Here is a 20,354-nt window from a genome sequence, read left to right as displayed (position 1 = left end):
TGTTACCTGCTGTCTTGTGATAATAGCATCCCGTGGCAATTTTCTTTTAAAGTGTCGCCATGATGGAAACGTGTACTAGATTAACTTTCGGATGGCAGTGGAGTGGGCAAAGTTCTAAAGTGTTGGGGTGTTGTTTTCCCATCCACTCAATGTGTCAATCACATTGGGACAAAGTTTCTGTTTATCTATGTAAAGGCTTTTCGGCTTGTCCCTTGAGTTACTTTCTTTTTTTAAACACAATCGGCTTAGGCGCGTGTACGACAACATTTGTGTATCACCGCTGACCCAAAAACACCTGCGATGTCCTTGGGGCAAGGACTCATACCAGAATTTGGGTGGGGCGATGACAGGCTAATCCAAGCTCAGGAGTTCACACAAAAAGTTTATGCTATTACCGATTTCCTTTGTTATTTTCGAATTGTCGAATTGACCGTTGGCGCGCTTTCGGCCTCGAAGAGTCACATTTTTAAGCGCATTACAACCAGATCCTTTCTCTCTCTGTGAACCGAGCATATCCTGCTGACGTGGCGCTTTTTTATCTTTTAATGAACCAATACACATTGTGTGTTTTTATACAACTGTTTGCGTCAACAAATTTACGCAGGAAAACATAAATAACTATATTTCGATTTTTCACACTTTCCTGTCTTTTGTTTTTTGTTTAAATAATTCCGCATATCATCTCTCCCTATAATAATGTCAGTATCAATGCGGATTTAAACAAGAGAATATATGAATATTTCTCTGTAAAAATTAAAATTGTAAAGTTTAAAAAACAACCATAAAGAATTAATTCCCATATTTTCGCTCTGTGCGTTTTTTGTTGCAGATAAATATTTATTTGCAATCAGAGAATCCGGCAATTGCCAAGTGTTTTGCATTTGGTAAGAAGTTTTGGCTAGCCAGCTGGCGATTCAAGCCGCAGTCATTTGGTTGCGGCCCATTTTGCGTGGGAAATTATCGCCAGGAAAGCCAATAGACCGAGTTTTCGGGTAGTTGGGCAGTTTCTGCTACATTGGGCAGCACGTGATGCATATACAGACGGCTCGAGGATTCAAATGGATTCAGGTCTCTGGAAAAAACGCTCGACATCGACTGCTGTAGTGGGTGAATAAAATTTGTATTCATCACGCTGTTCTCGCTGGACTGTGTGGGAGTGTCCTGATGTCCCCCTGTCCTGGTGTCCTGATGTCCTGGTGTTCTGGTGTCATGACGTGCGAGGAAAAGCAGCTCAACTAAACGTATGTGTGCCCAACAGATTTGTATAAGTCCAGTTATACAATTGCATGTGTGCTCAAAACGAAGATTATACACGAAAAATATGCACAAAAGGAGCCATTAGGCACTGGCATTTGCCAGCAGAATGATAGTGGTCAGTGGGATTTTCTTAATTAGTACACATGACCGGCGACGCTTATTATTTCGAACTAATTGGAGGCATCGGTCAGTTGTGGCATTTAATAATTGTTATATACATATTAGGGGAAAGAGAGAGGACAGCTAATTAATCGGCACATCGTGTGATATTTCAAGTGGTGAGAAGCAACTAATTGTTGTGGCTGGCAAAGGAGAAAGGAGGAGAGGAGGAAAAGGAGAAAATTCAAATTTAATTATACCGAATGCCTAATGGCCTCGGGCGCCTTTAAAGACCAATTTCTTTTACGACCCTCGAAACGGAAATTTGGCGTGCGAACGCCTTTATGAGTGCGACGCTTCTTTGTTTCCTTTATGTTGAGCCATTTGCAGCATGTCCTGCTCCTTGTTTGCATGGCATTTGACACGCCAACTCCACTGAGCGACTGAGCAACTGAGTTGTCGCGGCAGGATGTCCTTGGGCCAAACTCCTGGCCACCCCCCTTTTTCTCAGTCTCTCATCTCCTTGTCATAGACCAAAAACCGCACACCTGCCAACTGAGTAAATCTTCGCCGCCAAGGCAGTTTCATTTGCTGCCTGTCTGCCTGTCTGCCTGTCAGAAGCAGTCGGGATCAATTCCTTCCTTGGGCTGCTCACTCCGCCAGGACTCCACGCTGTTCTGGCTCGTGTTTATTTGATTAAATCAATAAAAGCACTCATAGCGCGGGAACGCAGCTTCCGCGGCAGGAGCTCCATGGTTTGATGAATGCCCAGAACGACAGCCTCTGACTTTTGAATGGGTATATTTTCTGGAGAGCAGGCTCTTAAGTGTATTATTCGTTCTTTGAAAAAAAATATTGGGGTAAGTACATAAATAAATAGAGAAACACTGTTCGCTCTGAGAAATTCAATTTTCTTCTTAATAGTAATAAAAACACGCTGTTGCAGCCTGTCTCACACTCAAGCAGTTTCAATGAAGTACAGCACAGTGTTCAAATACTTCGTAAATCTATCATCTGAGTTATTGAAATTCCTAAGATTTTATAGGAGTATCCAGCAGTTGTGGTAAATAAATTTTCGAAAGTAATTACAATTAATGTGGTTACAAGTTCTTGAACCAAGTGCACGGCACTGTGTTTATCAGATGCTAACAATCTAACCCTTTTCGTTTGCCTTCAAAGTACAGAAAGGGTCAATGAGGCCCAGACTGAAATTATGGCAACAAGATTGTCAATAGCCTGGACGTGGACCGTCTGAATGGACAGCCGAGTTCAGTGGCCAGCCGTGCATCAAAATCGAGATTGGCATTGGCATTGGCAGTGGCATCCACGCTTCCCAGCGGGGATTTGGGGCCCCAAAGTATTGGAGTATCCATAACTGGGCACAATTAGTCACTTGGAATCTGGGCACGCACTCTGAAATTCTGCTGTCCCAAGACAAAAGTATATTTGCATGCGTTTATGGCTCTTTTATTCGAGGCTCGTAAAAATGTTTAATTAGCGTTTCACAAGTAATTTCGGCAAATGTTTTCATGGGCCCCAAAAAAGTCATAACACACATACCCACACATGTAATTGTGCTTTTATGCAGATGCTGTGGAGCTGAACAAATTTTAATTACTTGTTTTCATGTGAACAATATAATGCAGCATAAATTACAACATTTTGATGTACAAATTATTTTAGAATATTCATGGAACAACATAAACGCAAGCGCATTTAATAAACTATTCACATTTTGAAACATTTTCAATGAATAATCCCAATTAGTGGTAAATACCATAATGCCATTCAGTTGGCACTATTAAACAAACAGTTATTAGTATGAATTTAAATTTTGAACAAAATAGTAAACGTTAGATAAATTATTGCAGATAAACTAGATAAATAAAACATTTTTTAATTCACCTACTGAAAGTACTCTTGTTTAGAGTACATACAGTGCCTGCAAAAAGTTTCGAACTCTGATTGACAAAGGGAAAGTTTGTATTGTTATGGCAGTGAAGACATTGAGTAGGATAACAACATTCTCTGTTAAATTTTTGACCTGATTATAAAAACTGTTTACAAAGTTACTTGCCACAATTGGTGTTCAATAAACCAAACTGCCTTCTTAAGTATAAATAACCACTACGTTTGACAAAAATGTATTTCGTCATTGGCATATATGATTTCTCTCGAAAGAGCCGGCAAGAATACCATTTTTTTTCTTACGAAGTACTTATTAAACTTGGCATATTTACATCTCATCCCCCGGAGGACTGCAATATCAGGCATTCCAGCGAAGGGGAATTTCTGTGCTTCCGTTTCGGCATGTGTCCTCGAAAATGTTTCCTTTGCGTTGGTTTAAAGCCTCGCCGCCAAAAACAGGCAGCACTTCAAACAGCCAGATGGCCAAATAAAGTAGTTTGAAGCACTGGAAAAGCTCGGAAAAACACTGGGCAGTGGGCGCCGCGGGAAAAGAAGGCAAGAAAACGGAGAACCGGCATATGCCCACGTCGGAACAACATAAAAAATGTGCTCGAATACTTCTCAAAATGAGCATCGCTGTGCGGGGGGAAGGGAAAAGGGGGAGTGAGTGGAAAGTAAACGGAAAATCAGGAGCAAGTTTCCGGATTCGGCGGGGTTCGACAGACTCAAGTGCCGGATCCGGTAGAATTTGAAGCCACAGCCGCCGGAAGCCGAAAGCTGGACGCCGCAACCAAAGCTAGCTGAAAATCAATTTGCTTGACAAGCCAAGAACCGCCGCACAGTGGTTCAAAAGCTGGCGGAATGCTGCTGAACCATAAAGCTCGTAAGTTGGCTAATAAGATTTGCATTTAACGGCCATGTCGCCGATGTGCTCTTTATTGGATTGCCATTCGAGGGGCGGCAGGTCAAAGTTAATTTGTGCAATGCAAACTTTTGATTTGGGTCAATGGAGCTCACAGTCAGTTGGATGCCAGGCCGGGAACCCGTCTCCCTTTAAATGCTCGCCAATTTGGGATCGGTATCGGGATTTGGGTGCCATTCGTGCCGCTGCTCATAAACTCTATTATTTATGCGGCATACTCTAGCAGCACATTAGTCGATGGCACGTGTGCGACGTGAACTTGGCCCAATATTGGGGAACGTTTGTTTATTTTTATTTTATTTATTTATTTTTTTTGGTTTCCCTGTGCGTTGTCTCCGTGTAATCAGTGGGCTAATGATGAGAGGAGTCCTGCCGGCGTGCTCCTCCTCACCTGCTCCTCCTCCTCCGCCAAAGGAATTCCTTCTTTCGCCGGAAAGCCACGCGGTTTCACTTTTTAAGTCGCTCTTCTTTATTGTTGTCGAGTTGGGACTGGTATATACTTGTGATACAGACATGCTTTACATAAAACTCGAAAGATTTTGGCATCAGTAGCAAACTTTTGCCATCCGCCGGATGAAAATCCCGCAGGCCACCCTTCGAAAGCAATTCAGCAGCATACATGTTTCGCATAGAACGCAATTCCACGACAACTTGACGCAAAAGTGATATAAATCACCGGAGAAACAGGAAGTCGTCGCGTACCCAAAACTCGATGCCATAATTTTCTGGGGCAAATTATGCACTTTGCGGGGATTACCCAACCCAAAACGGGGCAGAAGATTTTCCGGAAAATAGCCCAGAGTCTCAAACACGCGCCTGAGTTAATAGATGCACGCGTGCATGATAGTTAATATGAGTATTAATCCAATTATTCTTCAGCCATGGCAAAGTTGTATTTTTTGCATGCTTGCCAAAAGCGCCGGAAAAGATGGGAAAATTTCCAAGTGAGCTGCTGGCAGCTGCAGTAGTTTAAAAGTTCTTTTCGTGCCAATTTCGTTATACCATTTTGGGCAAATTAATCCGGTAGCTTAGTGGCAGAAATCAATTGTAAGAATCCAGGTCATACGAGGTATTACACCGTATTTGCCTGCAAGGCTTCCCCCATCAATTTGCATAAATCATTTCCCATTTGCGTATACGAGTATGGCAAACGATATATTTTGTTTATCGGTGAGTAAACGTTGTGCTCAGGCAGCAGGTGAAATTATTTAGTCATCAGTTGTCGCTGCTCCTTCGATGAGATCACGCAATGAACCTGAAGAGCCGCCTCCAAACGCCTGACAGCTGCCACTGCTGGAGTCCTGAGTCCTGGCATCCTGCCGTCGATATCCGCTGCTGGCATAAGTGTCTGGAAAACAATAGACAACGGTAGCTAAGGCTTGTTTTCGGGAGTTTTTTTTTGTAGGGGACCAACCCACTCCCTTTTGGACCGACATTGTTGTCGGTTCATCGTTCATCACACGTGACTGAGCTGGCATTCAGTGCGTCATTTGTCATGTGCCGTTCCATTGTATCCTCCTGCCAGCGGTATTTACTCGCATATGCTCATCCTGCTAAATGGAAGTTCCTCAGGCGACTTGGTAGTTTTTTGTTTCGTCCCCTCTCGTCCGTGGCTGCAAAATGTACTCCATTGTGGCCTAATGACAGGTAACCGGAAGAGCTCTCGCTTTCAGTGTGAAAACCACAGATGGAATCATTCTCTTTTCGTTTTTCTTGTCCGCCACATTTTGTTTTACCTCCTGAAGGCGCAGGCTGGTGGCAATGTACTTGTTTGTTTTGTGAAAACTCAATTAGGGGCGCCAAATGGAATGCGGCTGGTTGTTTACTACGATGAAAAGGGTTGCAGTAACGGAGCTAATTAGGGTAAATAAAATAAATATACTGCCCATTAGAGAAAGATAAAGGCTGCTTACTAAATCCAAGCACGCTAGTCGCAACTACTTGTTAGCAAAAACGCACCAAGGAGAACGGGAATGGTGAACTTTATGGCCGTGATGCCAGGATAAGCCCACGCTGCGTATGAGTTATGTGCGTCCATGGAGCGGAGCGCATTGCCCTTGACAAGGAGACGCCAACAAGTTGCAAGTCGCACGAGCGAGGGTCGCTCCATCAGGTGGCATTCATTTTATGAATGAATTCGCTTGCAACATGTTCGATGTTCGCTGCGAACGCGGTTCGAATAGCTTGCGCGATGATTTGAGTTTGCCGCCTCGGTTTTTTCAAAATCAGTTGCCAGAACTCGACGTGCCGCAGCGGTTGAAAAGCGCGGAAAATTGAAAAATTTGAAAATACATATGCCAGGCACTTTCGCTGACGCTTGGCTTCTGGGATTTTGAAGTGGAAGCCAGAGTTTGATGTTGCAAAGTGTTGAGATTAAGGAAAAGCCAGCGAAAAGGGCAAATAGAGGCCAAAGGCGTACGAATCGCGTTTTTTGTGCTCCCAAATAAAATAGGATCCGAGTGAAATTGATGTAAATAATTAAATTTAATCCACCTATTAAATACAACAATCTAAGTGTGCATTTAAGTGGTGAAAAAGTTTAAAACGGAAAGCTTGTCCTTAAAAAACAACAAGTCCATTAATTCCACATATTACAAGAGAGGCAAGTAAAATGCTACAAAATGGGTAAATAATTAAAAATAAATTTGATTGAGAGCACTGAATTTTTTGTTGCCACTTGTAATGTTTTGAAAGTGCATTATGTATAAATGAAGTGGTAGTTTAATAAGCTTAGCGAATTTGTAAATAAAATATAACTCGTGAAAGGTCTGCAAATAAATTAATTGGTTCATTCAATTTAATCTAGTGCATTGTCAGAGTGCCAAAATGAAATTCAATTACATTTTTCATCTGATCAAACACCGAAATGACTTTTTTATGCGCGTGTGTGTTCGCGGACTTATCTATGTGGTTAACCAAGGGCAATAATCAAAATGGCATCAAGTGCTCAAGAACTCGCGAAAGCTGTGTGATGTTGGGCAAACAACAGTGAGCTGTGGACACATTGGATATACACAGCTACAGATGCAGATACAAATACAGCTACAGCTACAGATACATTTAATTACTTGGAAATTTTAAAAAACTCCGACAGAGTTTGAGACTTGTGACAGCGCTGCCAAAATATGAAAGACATGGCAGATCGATGTTCAGGCTGGCTGTTCAAGACAAGTAGCCCGCGGAGTTCAGTGTATCTCAACTGTATTTGGAGAAGCCACACAACTGTGCAAATATCGCAGCCTCGGCTTAGACAAAGCCCAAAGTGTCCAAATAAATGTGAAATGTGAATGCAAACAGCCACGCCAACTTGAATTAGAGTATTAGCCAAGTTGAATGCAAATACCACAGCAAGTGGGAATGGTCGTGTTCATGGTAGTGGTAGTGGTAGTGGTGTTTGTGTTTGTGTGGTTCTTATCGTGAAAACTTTTTTGGTACACTGTTCCCTACTTAATGAGAAGCGCCCTGTGAATTTACCAGATTTTCCATTTGGTGTGAGAAATTGTCTGCCTGCAGTCCTTTGGACAGTTTATGAACTCAGCAAATAATTACAAAGTAACGCCGTAAGAATAACAGCAAACTGCTTCGCGAATTAATCCAATTTCGCTTAATGGACGAAGTTTACGTGAAAGTAACTCGAAAAAATGAACTCAACTAAAATGCCTGCCATTTGCCAAACTTTGCACAATTAGCTGAAAGAAATAGTGAACTTTCAACTTGAAGCAGGATTTAAAAGAAACCTGTTTAAATTACTGCAATTATTGTTTCTTCTGCCGAGAGGAAATACCCCTTTTTGTTGCAAAGTAAATGCGTGTATTACATTTAAGTCTTTGTAATGGAAATCCGTGAAAGGCTGTTGTGGAACCTCTTAGTCTGGGATTATTCGCTTCTTTCACTTGTACTGCACAGATGCAAATCAATCAAAATGCGTGCAAACAGTTGGCTTAAAACTTTGCGCTAAAAGTTCAGTCCGCTCATCTGTCGCCGCCAAGGGGATTATATATTATAATCCAGATTCCCAGTACATCGCACAGATGTTCCCTTTTTTTTTTCGCACTTTTCGCACTTTTTTCAAACTTTTTTCCCTTATTTTTTCGGCTGCTCGCGTCTGCTGATCAATCAAATGCGCATTTGTGTATTAATCGCGTTGATTAAACTGCCGGCGAGAGATGGAAATTTCACTTGAGACTCGAGATTTCAGATGCGGGCCATGGCAATCAAATACAAATTGCTCTAGTGCCACCGAGCACTGCAGGTCATGAGCTATTAATCTGGCTTAATCGAGTGGTCTAGATTGTAACAAGGGTAATTAGTTGGCAACCAAGCGAAAAGGTTCGTTTTAATAAATATTTTATCATTCAGGCCCGATTGATTTCAATTGGGCTGAAATGTATTGTTTCATTCAGCTGTGTACGACGTAAGTATTTTGTCACACGCGTTTCTCTAAATTGGTTCTATTGCCAGCCCATTTGGGCGAGTAAATAACGCCATACCATATACTATATCTTATATACCAGAAGCCAAAGCCGCGCGACCAATTTAATTTATGAGCATAAATTAATTTGGAAAATGAAATTTGATGGAATTTTACTTTGAACTTGCGCTACACTGCAGAACGGCAAATCGGCAAATCGGCGGTCGCGTGGTCAAAGTCGAGTTCGAAATCGCAGGCGACACTGCAAAAACATCGTTGTTGTATCTATTAAAATTAAATTGAGCTCGCTGGGGAAGGGGGTGGGTGGTGGCGGGAAAGGGGCAGCTTTTCCGCGTTAGCTGCACTTAATCGCAAATACTCAATACTCAAGGCGAATAATTGCTGCCGGGTAATTGCAACTGAGCTCAGGTCAGCGAATTGGCTACCGATGGCGTCATTATACTGCCGCAATTCAAAGTCATCCGACTCCAGTGCGATTAATTTGAGTGGCTCTTGGCCCAAAAGACTAGCGTTTTGCCTTCCAGTGTAACGTATTTCCTTACAAAACTGAAATCATGTCGGAAACTTTTGGAGCAAGTAGAATTGCAACACCTTTCTAGAAACAATGTAATGGTAATAGTTATTTATGTTCAATTTCCCAGCTTGCATATGCGCATCTGCGAATGTGTGCAGCTTAATTGGATGTTATAATAGATTTTGCAAAGGATTTCATAGCAATTCCATTGGCCATTCGCATTTCAAAGTGACGTGCCCAATTGTTTTGCTGAACTGCACCTAGGCAAAGGAATTTCCATTAAAAACAATCAAATGAACGAGACAGCTGAGTGAAAGACTTCAGCTACATGGGTGCACATTTTATATGGGTTGAAGGCTGAGCTTTTGTGTAAAATGATTGCACATAGCACAGCCTGATTTAAATCTAAATTTAATTAGCATTTGAGAATTTTTCTGTTGAACCGGGAAAACCCACATTTGCTTTAGGTAAGAAGAACAGGTTTTCAGAGAAAGTTGCGATTAATACATATTTAATACGACTTCAGGTCCTTTTGGTGTGTACAAGGTTTTATCTAAGAACAACAGATGCTTTTTAGCTTAGGCAGCTCTTACATTTAATTACACTTTTCTCCGCAAACAATACGAAAATCCCCTTACTCTGGTACTTTCTTCTATTTGCAGTTTATTTATCCAGCCGAAGCTAACTAGATGATGCAATGTTGGTGATACATGAATGGAAAGCGGAAACGCAGGTCACTCCTTAAGTAACCAATTTAGGATGTTGAATTCCCCAGAGCCCCAAACCACCGTCCAGTCCCATTAAATTAATCATCTAAGCCAACATATAGACAACATGGAGGACGAGTGGGGCTCCTTTGATCGCCTGCCCAGTATCCCGAATGCCTCGACGGATTTGGAGGCGGAGAGCGAGGTGGTCAGCAATTGGTCCACACTGGCCAACTTCACGCGACTGGTGGCTGGTGCCGCTCCAGAAATCGTCAACTATACGCTCAATATGCTCGACGTGGGCGTAGGTGTGGGCGTGGGTGTGGGCATGGCCACGGATATATCCAATCTGAGCGTAAGCACCACGCCCCTGCCCGCCTATGTAATCGCCAATAGCTCCTCGCTGGCGCACACCAATAGTCGCCATGAAGCCCCACCGATGGCGGAGCAGGTGCCGGAGCACGTGATGGACCACGCCCCCCAACTATCGCGATCCGGACTGCTGAAGGTGTATGTGCTGGCGGTGATGGCACTCTTCTCGCTGCTGGGCAACCTGCTGACCATCTGGAATATCTACAAAACCCGCATTTCACGTAGAAACTCCCGGCACACGTGGAGTGCGATTTACTCGCTGATGTTCCATCTGTCCATTGCCGATGTGCTGGTCACCTGGTTCTGCATCATCGGAGAGGCGGCTTGGTGCTACACCGTCCAGTGGCTGGCCAACGAGCTCACCTGCAAGCTGGTGAAGCTCTTCCAGATGTTCAGCCTCTACCTGAGCACCTATGTCCTGGTGCTCATCGGCGTGGACCGCTGGATAGCGGTCAAGTACCCGATGAAGTCGCTCAACATGGCCAAGCGGTGTCACAGACTGCTGGGCGGTACTTACATCCTGTCGCTGGTGCTCAGTTTGCCACAGGTAAGTGATGAGACACTGAGCGAAAATACGTCTATAAATTAAAGTTTAAGGCATCTTTTAATAGGTAAATCGAAACAAGCTTTAAGAGCTCCTCTTATTTATGTACCCTTTTGACAAATTTATTCTAGACGTAAACCTCAAGGGCACAGCTATTTCTGAGTTTTCAAATTAGCATGTAAAAATATTATTTTATTTTAAATGGTTTTGCCATTGGGCAGAATTCAAGCGTCTGCAGCTGCGAAAAGTCACTTTTTTCGCCGAAGAAGTGCGAAGAAGACGCGCTTATGAAAATAATCCACTTTCTTTTGGAATGGCGTTCCATTACGGCAAGTTAAAGACGGGACTTATCCACCTGCCCCTCCAGTCACTCCAGTCACTTCAGTTTATCCGTACGCTCGCGCTGATGAAGTTGAAGTAATATGTTTGCTTTATAACACGTATACGCCCCGTGGCACAGTGCAAATAGTCTTGAGTAGGCGCCAGAATGTGTGCAGACATTAAAAATGATTGCCTCTCGCACAATAAGTGTACACTAAATGTGGCTTTAGGCCGCTGCCACGCCCACACACGCGTGACGAAGGGCGTAGGGATGGGCAGATGGGCGGATGGCAGTAGGAACAGATGGGTGGATGGGACACCCAATCGAATTCCGGTCGTCCGACCAACAAAGGGTTTATTTCTTTTGGTTTTTCCTTTCGCCTGTCGGATTTCGGTTTTCGGTTTGGGGGCGACACCAAAAAAAAAAGGTCCGAACAAGTGTGTGTCTGCCTGACGACAGACATTATTCATATTCCCGATTTCGGTGCTTTGTGCGCAGATAGGCACTGGGTGATATATTCCCTTTTTCCCGGGCAGTCAGCTGCCGGATAAGCTTGAATGGGACTGCATTAATGGCAGTCACTCGCTTTGTTCTACAACTTGGCTCCAGATTTCCGGCACCCTGGCCGTGTGTAATATATGCCGCGTGTCTCCACATCTTGATTTCCTCCTAGTTGATTCGCCTGTCCCTGATTTATGGCCTCGGGTGAGGGAGGCGCTTCATCTCCATAACTCAGTTTAGCTTTAGACGGAGAGCTCCGTGCTGCTGCTCCTGTTCTTCCTAGAAGTGGAAATTCCTGGGCACTCCACTTCAGGCTGTCACTAAGGTAGGTAATTAGCACGAAGAGCCCACTTCAAAGTTGCCAGGCGGCCAGGTGGGCAAGGGGTAGTAACATAGTTTGATTGAAAAGTGACTGCACACTTGCCACTGCTCTTTTTGTGACCCAGGGCATTAATCTCGTTCGTGGAACCTGGTTAGCCATAGATACAAGTGGTAGCCAAAGGACACAGCTGCTGGATATCCAAATTCATCACCTGAATTTGTACCAAAAATAGATGGAAAAGCAGCAATGGGAAGTTTCCACGCAAGTGGATGGTATGTCCTCCACACTCAAGCTATGCAACTAGCAAATTATTCCAGCTTGCCCGCAAATGTATGCTAAAATGTAGCCCATTTAATTAGAGAGCTAAGCAAAGCGACGCCATTCCTCTTATCTGAATAATGTATTGCGTGGAACAATAATTACAGACGTAACGCAAAAATCGAGGCGAGATTATATTTGCTCACTCTCGGGCGAATTGTGTGTGGGTTTCCTCGATGTGCGAGCCATTTTGTTAAACCATCTGACTTGTTTAAATGCCGCAAAAAATGTGCGGAGCTTAATTAGATTTTCATGTTTTTTTTCTTTCCACTCCATGTCAAGTGGAAAATTTGGCAGTTTTGTTGGCAAGCATTTGAGCTCAATGACGCCGAATTTTCCTCCAGACGAACCGTAATAAAGCGCTTATAATGTATTGGTTTCGAATTCTAAAATAGAACGAGACTTTGCGTGGGGTGTAAATATTTGATGACGAATGTCACAAATTATGATGATATGGCGAAATCCATTTACGGATGGCCACCAACATGGCCACATAATGCAGAAGCCACTGTCACCCAATTAAAAGAAACTTGGCAATTATTATGCCAATTTTTATGGTCCACTTTTTGATGTGGCGAGATGGCTCTCCCTGGGAAACTTTCTTCATTTCGCTTTTACTCGAACATGTGACATAAAATTTATGCCGCTTACAGACGTGACGTTCGAAGTTCGAAGTATCCCAGCCGGAAGTGCGGCGGGAATCATCTCAAACAATTTTCCGGACAACTTTTCCCATGTCACACGTTCGTGCAACAAACAACCAACCAATGAACCAACGAACCAACGAGCCAAGCAGCACATGTGTTGTTGGCAAGGAGCCACATCGAATCCAATATGAGACGCACCGCTGAACTCGTCGGTTTCAAATAAAGGAGCGAAATGAAAATTCACTTCGACTGCCAATAAACAACAAATGTTTTCAACAGCATTTACTTGGCTTCACGTCTATCGACCCCCAACTCCCAACTCCCACCTCCTGTTTCCACAAAAATAAAAGAAAAAAAAGGGAAAACAAAGTACCACCGACAATTTCAGTGTGAGACCAACAATTCGGTACAATGGGAACAGGCGACATAATAAAGTCAAACACAAGGTTATCCACAGGTTCCCCGCGGAATATTATTGTGAATTTAATTTCAGCAGCCTTGGGTTACATAATTAGAATTTCGTAGAATTGTTTACCAATTGATGGGAACGAGTCAATAGTTCAAAAGTCCTTCAATCATCGATACGCGTCCTTGAATTTCAACTTCTGTTTTCGTCTTAAAATATCAACAACAGAAAAAAAATGTATAAACAAGGATAAGTTGCTATTTATAATTTAATGCATTAAATATTTGAATTTTAATAATTACATTTTTTAGGTGACAAATGTTCAGGTTCTGTCAACAAGTTCGAAAAATCCTAGTTAATTGTTTCTATTAGCCTGCCATATATTTAGATAACTAATTTAACTGGACTTTAAGTCTTTTTCTAGGCATATTTTTTAAACAACCACATATATTTAAACTATCTGAATATTTTATAAAATTCAAGACACCTGGCAGACGTGTGAAAATTGCGAACTACTTGAGCAGTGCAATTTGGCTAGAAGTTTTTCTTGAAGTTCTTGAAGGTTTTTAACCACCATGAATCGCTCTTGTTTTATTTTACTTTCGAAAGTTTTTGTCTAAAGTTTTTCGTTGCATCTTGTGTTACAAATTGTGCACTAATAGTGCTGAGGGCGTTGTGTGTGGCATTGTTTTAGCGTTGAACTGCCTTTCAACTTTCGGCACTTTTTTAATGAATTGCATGGAAATAGTGAACAAAACTTGAGAAGTTTGTGTTAGAAATAAGTTTTGCTTGGCTCTCAGCCATTCCGATTTAGAAAAACTTTTTTAAAGAATTTATGGGGACGAAATAGAAAGCCACAATCATTCTTATTTATATTTACTTTATTTTAATATCAATAATACTAACCATCTAACACAGGCAATATAAAGGCAATGGCTTGGAAGTTATAAATGTGCGAAATTAATAAAAATCAGCCATTAGTCTTATTAGATTATCCGTTTCTCGTTACTTTCCCGGGGGATTTGTGTAGTTTTACTACGCGATTTGGTTGAGCGCGGAAAGTTTTCCCATTTTCCCCATTTGGGTCAGCTGTTGTCACGGCGGCCGACACAAAACCCATAAAAAGCGCAAATAAAGAGTGTTTTATCGTATTAGTTATGCGCAGACACATCCATCCTTGGCGAATATAAGACGCTACATTTCCTTTATCAGCTCTGGCCAGACATTTTCCATCTAGCAGCTTTCTCTGCCTCGAGGATTTCCACCTTTCTACGAGTTGTTCTGCTAAACTGAGCGCACAGTTCAAGGCTTCAACAATGGTATAAGCTTCGGCAAACGGAATACATTGCCCAAAAATGTTCCATCAATTAGGGAATAATTCAAGCCCAACAAGAAACCAAACCAAAAGCACTTTTCACCCATAACCAAGCCGATTCCGCCCACAATGAGCACTAGATCAAAGCAAACTCGTTCTGAATCAGCAGTTTGTTACCATGGGCCGCATGTGGATTTCCATGAGAACATATCCTTGTTGCAACCAGGATATAGATGAGTTGCTGATCAAAACCCAATTAAATGGCTTTTTTATTTGCATAACCTAATAAAGATACGAGATTAGCATCACTTTCATCACCTTCAAATTCGATTCATGTGCTATTCTGTGCAATAATCAACATTATACTTTCTACTTTCCAGTTCTTCATCTTCCACGTGGCACGTGGCCCCTTCGTTGAGGAGTTCTACCAGTGCGTCACCCACGGATTCTACACGGCGGATTGGCAGGAGCAGATGTACGCCACCTTCACACTAGTCTTCACCTTCCTGCTGCCACTGTGCATCCTGTTCGGCACCTACATGTCCACCTTTCGCACCATTTCCAGTGAGTTTTCAGCCCACAGAGGAGGAAAGAGTTTGCATTCCCAAACTAATTTCTGACCATCGAGCAGGCAGCGAAAAGATGTTTCAAGGATCCAAGCTGGCCAATTATTCGACGGCCAAGTTGCCCACGCAGACGAATCGCCAGCGGCTGATACACAAGGCCAAGATGAAGTCGCTCCGCATTTCCGTGGTGATCATCATAGCGTTCCTCATCTGCTGGACGCCCTACTACGTCATGATGATTATGTTCATGTTCCTCAATCCGGACAAAAGAGTGAGTTTCGAATATCTACCTCCCCCCATTGAATTTCCGGCGAGCTGAATGACAGGCAGATGAGCTGATGGACCGAAGGACGAATCAGTCAGCAGTCGATTTGTCAGTTTGCACCGAATGGTTGTGGTGAATCCTTTGTGCTGTTCCCCACAATATTTATGTAGGATTTGCTGTCGTAGTTGTGTAAAAACAAGAATACGACACGACCTAGTCGCAGATGGCAAGGCCATACTCTTTGCCAGCTTTTGCCAGATTTTGCCGCTTTTCAACGGCCGCCAACGCACATAAAAATGATTTCTTATGCTCAATTTTTAATTAATCGTTACGGCCGCTCGCCATTTTTCCTTAACGGCGCCAACGGACACGGCGCACCCAACTTTGATGACTTGCCAGAGATTGCCCGTAAAAGCTGGCCGAGCAGCAGGATTACGGCCTCCGGGAGAGGGAATCGCGGAAGGAAGCCGAAGAGGGTATCCTAGTACAAACAGAGTATCCTGAACAGTGTGGGAAAGCTAATGATTAGGAAGTATTCTTTGTTGGGAAAGTTTTTCAAATTGCCATGATAGCTTAGATTAAAGATTAATAACTCTACTGTCGCTTTTGAAAATGTAAAGTGTGTTTAAGTAAATTCAATTATTGTCTGCCTATTTCCCTGAAATTCAAATCCGCTGCCTATGCAAACTAATTCGAACAGAAATTGATTATTTGAATGCACAAATATGATGGCATTTCCGCCGAAACTCCTACGCATTCCTGAGCCGGTGTGCAAACTAATTAATTCCGGCTGACCCATGAAAGCCAGCTTCTTAGCGCAGGTTATCCGGAGGTAACTTGAGCTCAATCCCATTCCGACCGCTATGAACATAAAGTGAGGGGGGTAAAGGGTCGGGTATGGAAAGGGGAATTAATTTGAATTTCACGGATTGCTTGCAGCTGGGCGACGATCTGCAGGATGCCATCTTCTTCTTCGGCATGTCCAACAGCCTGGTCAACCCACTCATCTACGGTGCCTTCCACCTGTGTCCTGGCAAAGGAGGCAAGTCCAGCGGCGGGGGCGGCAACAACAACGCCTACAGCTTGAACAGGTGAGTGGCGGTGGCTTTGAGGAAATAAATTCTATTAACAACAAAATTTCGTACTTGTTTTTGCACTTTTATCGTAATCAAAATAGTTACTTTTCACTCAAGTAGTACACTTGTAGGGCAGCCAAGCAAGCTTTAGATGTTTGAAGTGCTGCTTTTTGATCACAGATTTTCTTTCGTTGGATTTTCTTCACATTTACGAATAAATGATTTTGTAACTTAATGCAAAAAAGCAATCTTTGAAAGACTATGCTTATTAATAATACATGATTTGTTTAATTGGGTACTACTTTCATTTTATATATTGCTTATCTTAAAAGTGTAAAAGGATTCATGTTGCAATTAATTTTTAGCAGGGAAAATTCTTGATGAAATTGAAATCGTCACATTGCTCCATCGCTAGTTTGTATAATTTACTGTATTTATATATGATTTAGTACTGCGAACTATCCATGGCTTAGACTTTTATGATTTGTTCACACTCCTATGATTGTTTTGATAACGCAAAAAGTACAAACACACATGCTCGTACAAACTGATTGGCAATAAACTGATAAATTCTTTTCCGTCTGGTTTTTTATCACCGCACCGCATCGTCCATCGTCCCCCACCCACTTTTCATCCGCAGGGGCGACTCGCAGCGCACTCCATCCATGCTGACGGCGGTGACGCAGGTGGACGGCACAGGTGGCAGTTCCCGCCAGATGCGCGCCTTCCGCCAGCAGAGCTACTACCGCAGCTCCAGCAACGGCGCCGCCGGACCCGGTGCTCCTCCCTTCAAGGAGCAGGTGGGTCTGCTGCACGTGGGTCCCGGCAATGGCACCCAGCCAGGTGGCTCCGTCTCGAGCGGTGCCACGCCGCAGCTGTTGCGCAAGGGTTCGGCTCTGCTGGCCCGGCATCCCAGCTGCCTGCGGGAGCAGGAGCACCAGCAGCGCCTCCTGCTGCACGAGAAGCCCTCGACGCTGGTCCTCAGCTACGACAGCCAGCGGGGCGGAGTGGGCGTGGGCGTGAGCGTGGCCAGCGGACTGCTGGACAACAATGAGCGGGTGTCGAGCGTGTGAGAGCAGCTGGCGATGGCGGTAGCGGCGGCGGTGGCGGTGGATGCACCGGACACACCAGCTGCAGCAGCAGCAGCAGCGTATGAGTATACGGATGCGGATGCGGATGTGGCGACGGAGGACGCCTGCTCCTGCTGCCATTGCCTGAGCAGGGAGCTGCTGCGACGGCAGCTAGAACTTCAAGAGCTTCCAGTGCAGTGAGGCCAGTCCTCCTGCCAGAGGATGCAGGATCCAGGTGGATGCGATCCAGGTGGATGCGATCCAGGTGGATTCGATCCAGGTGGATGCGATCCAGGTGGAGAGGCGTCGATGATCAGATCACCGGGGCGTGCAACATGTGCTTAGATAATGCTAATCGAGAGTTAAGTCTTCAAACACATTGGGTGTGCTTAGAAGTAGCGTAGGATTAGTGCTAGTCCGTACGAAATGGTTGCCCTGCACTGCGAGAAACTCGTGGTCACTTGCATGTTCTCTAAATGTTCTTACACTTGACTTCAACGAAATAAGTATAAATGTTAACACGATACATACGTCCCATAAAACTTATAAATTGCAATTAAATCTGGTTGTGAGTATAGGTTTAACGTCTGCAAATTACAAATGTTGCAAATTCGCTATATGTAATCTGATATAAGCTACAATAAATACAATTATAATCAGTGTGCAATCAGAGTCACTTACAATTTCAGCTTAAATGACTGTTTAATTGGATATAAATATGTACATATGACTTTGAATGAGTTTCTCCCATTGGCAGGGCAACATTGTAAATTTAATTAAACTCGTTTTCCAGTTTTTCATTTTGTTTCCTCGGCAAAGCAACGCGAAAATCAATTCTCTAATTGTGTAAAAAAGAAATCAGCCAAAACAGGGTAAATCTAACTATTGTAAATATATTACATAGCTCATTATTTTGAGAGGACTATTGTAAATGATTGTGAAAATTAAAATAAATATGAGTTCATGTTCAACCACACAAGTGCATATTGTGATTAATTTAAGCTACTAAAACCCATATCCCCATTCAAACTCATGACCATATCTTATAATTTCCTGAGTTGCACTTAGTTTCTGTTGATTTCCGAGGCAAAACCTTCAAGGAAGCCTCTATCTAAAACGTACTTTTCCCTTTGTAAACGGCGCTTTCCCAAAGGAACCCATAATTCACGGCCATACGATCTGGAAATAGCAATGCCAGCCAAACACCGCAATTCAATTTGGCCAAAAAGCCCCAGGAGATGTACGGATGTTACTGGCGATTCCGGAGGATGAACCACACACAAACACACACACACATGTCATTAGAGGAGTCCTTTGGAAGGGCTTAGCTCCCATCCGTTTGCATATTCATGTGCGGCGCACTTTGGTGCGTACTTATGTATAAATAATCTGTGTCAAATTTGTATAGTTTATTTTTTAATAAAACCCAAATGATCCCAGCGTAACTTTACGAGCCAACTTTTACGCGCCACGCACAGCTCAACACGTTGATGAACTAGGATGTACTGCATCGTGTGCCCCATAAATCCCACAGAGCTCACGTCCATCCGCTCCGAAACACGGAGCACGGGTATATTACAAAATTTTTATGTGCGGCACAGGCGGAGGTCGCCCCATCGCGATAGGCCAGACCGGAGGACACTTCTCCCTTACCAAGTAGACTGCCCGTCGCGCCACCCCGCAAAATAGAAATTCCAATTCGGAGAAAAACTTTTTCTAGCCCAAAATGCAAAACAATTTTTGCGAACCGAAGCCAACGAACAATGCGCCCGAATATGCTCCTCAAAATTCAAATTTAGACGCTGCGCCGGAAACAGGAACCCAATTACCACGAATAATGAAAGATGGACTCCGCCATTCAATTATGCGCAGTCAGACGAGCGGCGAGTGCTTCGCACTGACCAAAAAAGTCTTGTTTGCAATAGCTAAAATAATTAAAGAATTTAACAAAAAAGTGGGGTTTTCCCTGCCAAAGATATTTTCTGAATAAATTGGTTTCCGGTTAACAAACGAATATATAACTAGCTTAATTATGATTTAAAAAACATTTTCTATTAGCCAGCAATCATAAGAAATATTAAAAGCTGCAATCGAATTATGGCATAATGACCTTTCAAGTAGCTAGCCTTTTTTCTCCCTGTACCCCTTCAACTTTTAATGGCTCGATACTTCGTGATGTTCCGCTGACCAACTGGCAAAGTTTAGAACGCGATTCCCTGGCCATTCCCAAATGTAAATGCCGAGCGAAAAGTGTTCCACGAATGCGTATTTTATTTTAAGTACGCATTCCAGCAAACAAAGCCATTCGATGGCGGACGAAGAGGCACTTAACGAGCGGGTCGAGGTCCAGAAATTAAAAGCATTCCGCCAGGCTCCTCCGTTTTATTGCGGATAAAAGGTTGAATTCGAGGGCCGCACAATAATAGCATTTGTAATCGTAAAACGGGCTGCAAGTACATATAGTACATATAGTCGTGTAATTTAGCATCCCATTGCGGAAACCTTGTACGACTCCATGTATCCGGTGATGTGTAGACAAGCCATCCAGACATTCTGACATTTAGACATCCAGTACATCGTTACAGCAATTATACAAATTTATGGACCATTATCAACATGACACAAAACTTGGCCCACAATCCATCCATCCACATGCTCCATTCAAGCGTGGAGCGATAAAAACAGAGACACAGCCAAAAGACAGTGCGTAAGTGGAGGGAGGAGCACCCACGGAAACCTCGGGACTGACTCATCGCAAAATTGATGGGCCGTAAATAACGTAAATAGCGAC

General features: G+C 43.3%; 1 protein-coding gene across 3 annotated transcripts; it reads left to right on the top strand.

Moving 5' to 3' along the window:
- Positions 1–9,794: 9,794 nt before the first annotated feature.
- LOC6533875 (gonadotropin-releasing hormone receptor) lies at positions 9,795–18,948 on the top strand. 3 transcript variants are annotated; one of them, XM_039373917.1, is made up of 5 exons: positions 9,795–10,758; positions 14,967–15,150; positions 15,218–15,423; positions 16,357–16,508; positions 18,717–18,948. In XM_039373917.1, exons 1-5 carry the CDS (start codon positions 9,967–9,969, stop codon positions 18,724–18,726), a joined length of 1,344 nt encoding a protein of 447 aa, XP_039229851.1. In that variant the 5' UTR covers positions 9,795–9,966; the 3' UTR covers positions 18,727–18,948. The 3 variants fall into 3 exon arrangements, with proteins under 3 accessions (XP_039229851.1, XP_002094575.3, XP_039229850.1); XM_002094539.3 differs by lacking the exon at positions 18,717–18,948 and adding an exon at positions 17,134–18,542; XM_039373916.1 differs by lacking the exon at positions 18,717–18,948 and adding an exon at positions 16,595–17,068.
- Positions 18,949–20,354: the final 1,406 nt, after the last annotated feature.

This window comes from Drosophila yakuba, chromosome 3L (genome assembly GCF_016746365.2).
Source record: "Drosophila yakuba strain Tai18E2 chromosome 3L, Prin_Dyak_Tai18E2_2.1, whole genome shotgun sequence".
NCBI classification, from domain to species: domain Eukaryota; kingdom Metazoa; phylum Arthropoda; class Insecta; order Diptera; family Drosophilidae; genus Drosophila; species Drosophila yakuba.
Note: the sequence above shows the minus strand (reverse complement) of the source record. Positions and strands in the feature narration are given on the sequence as shown.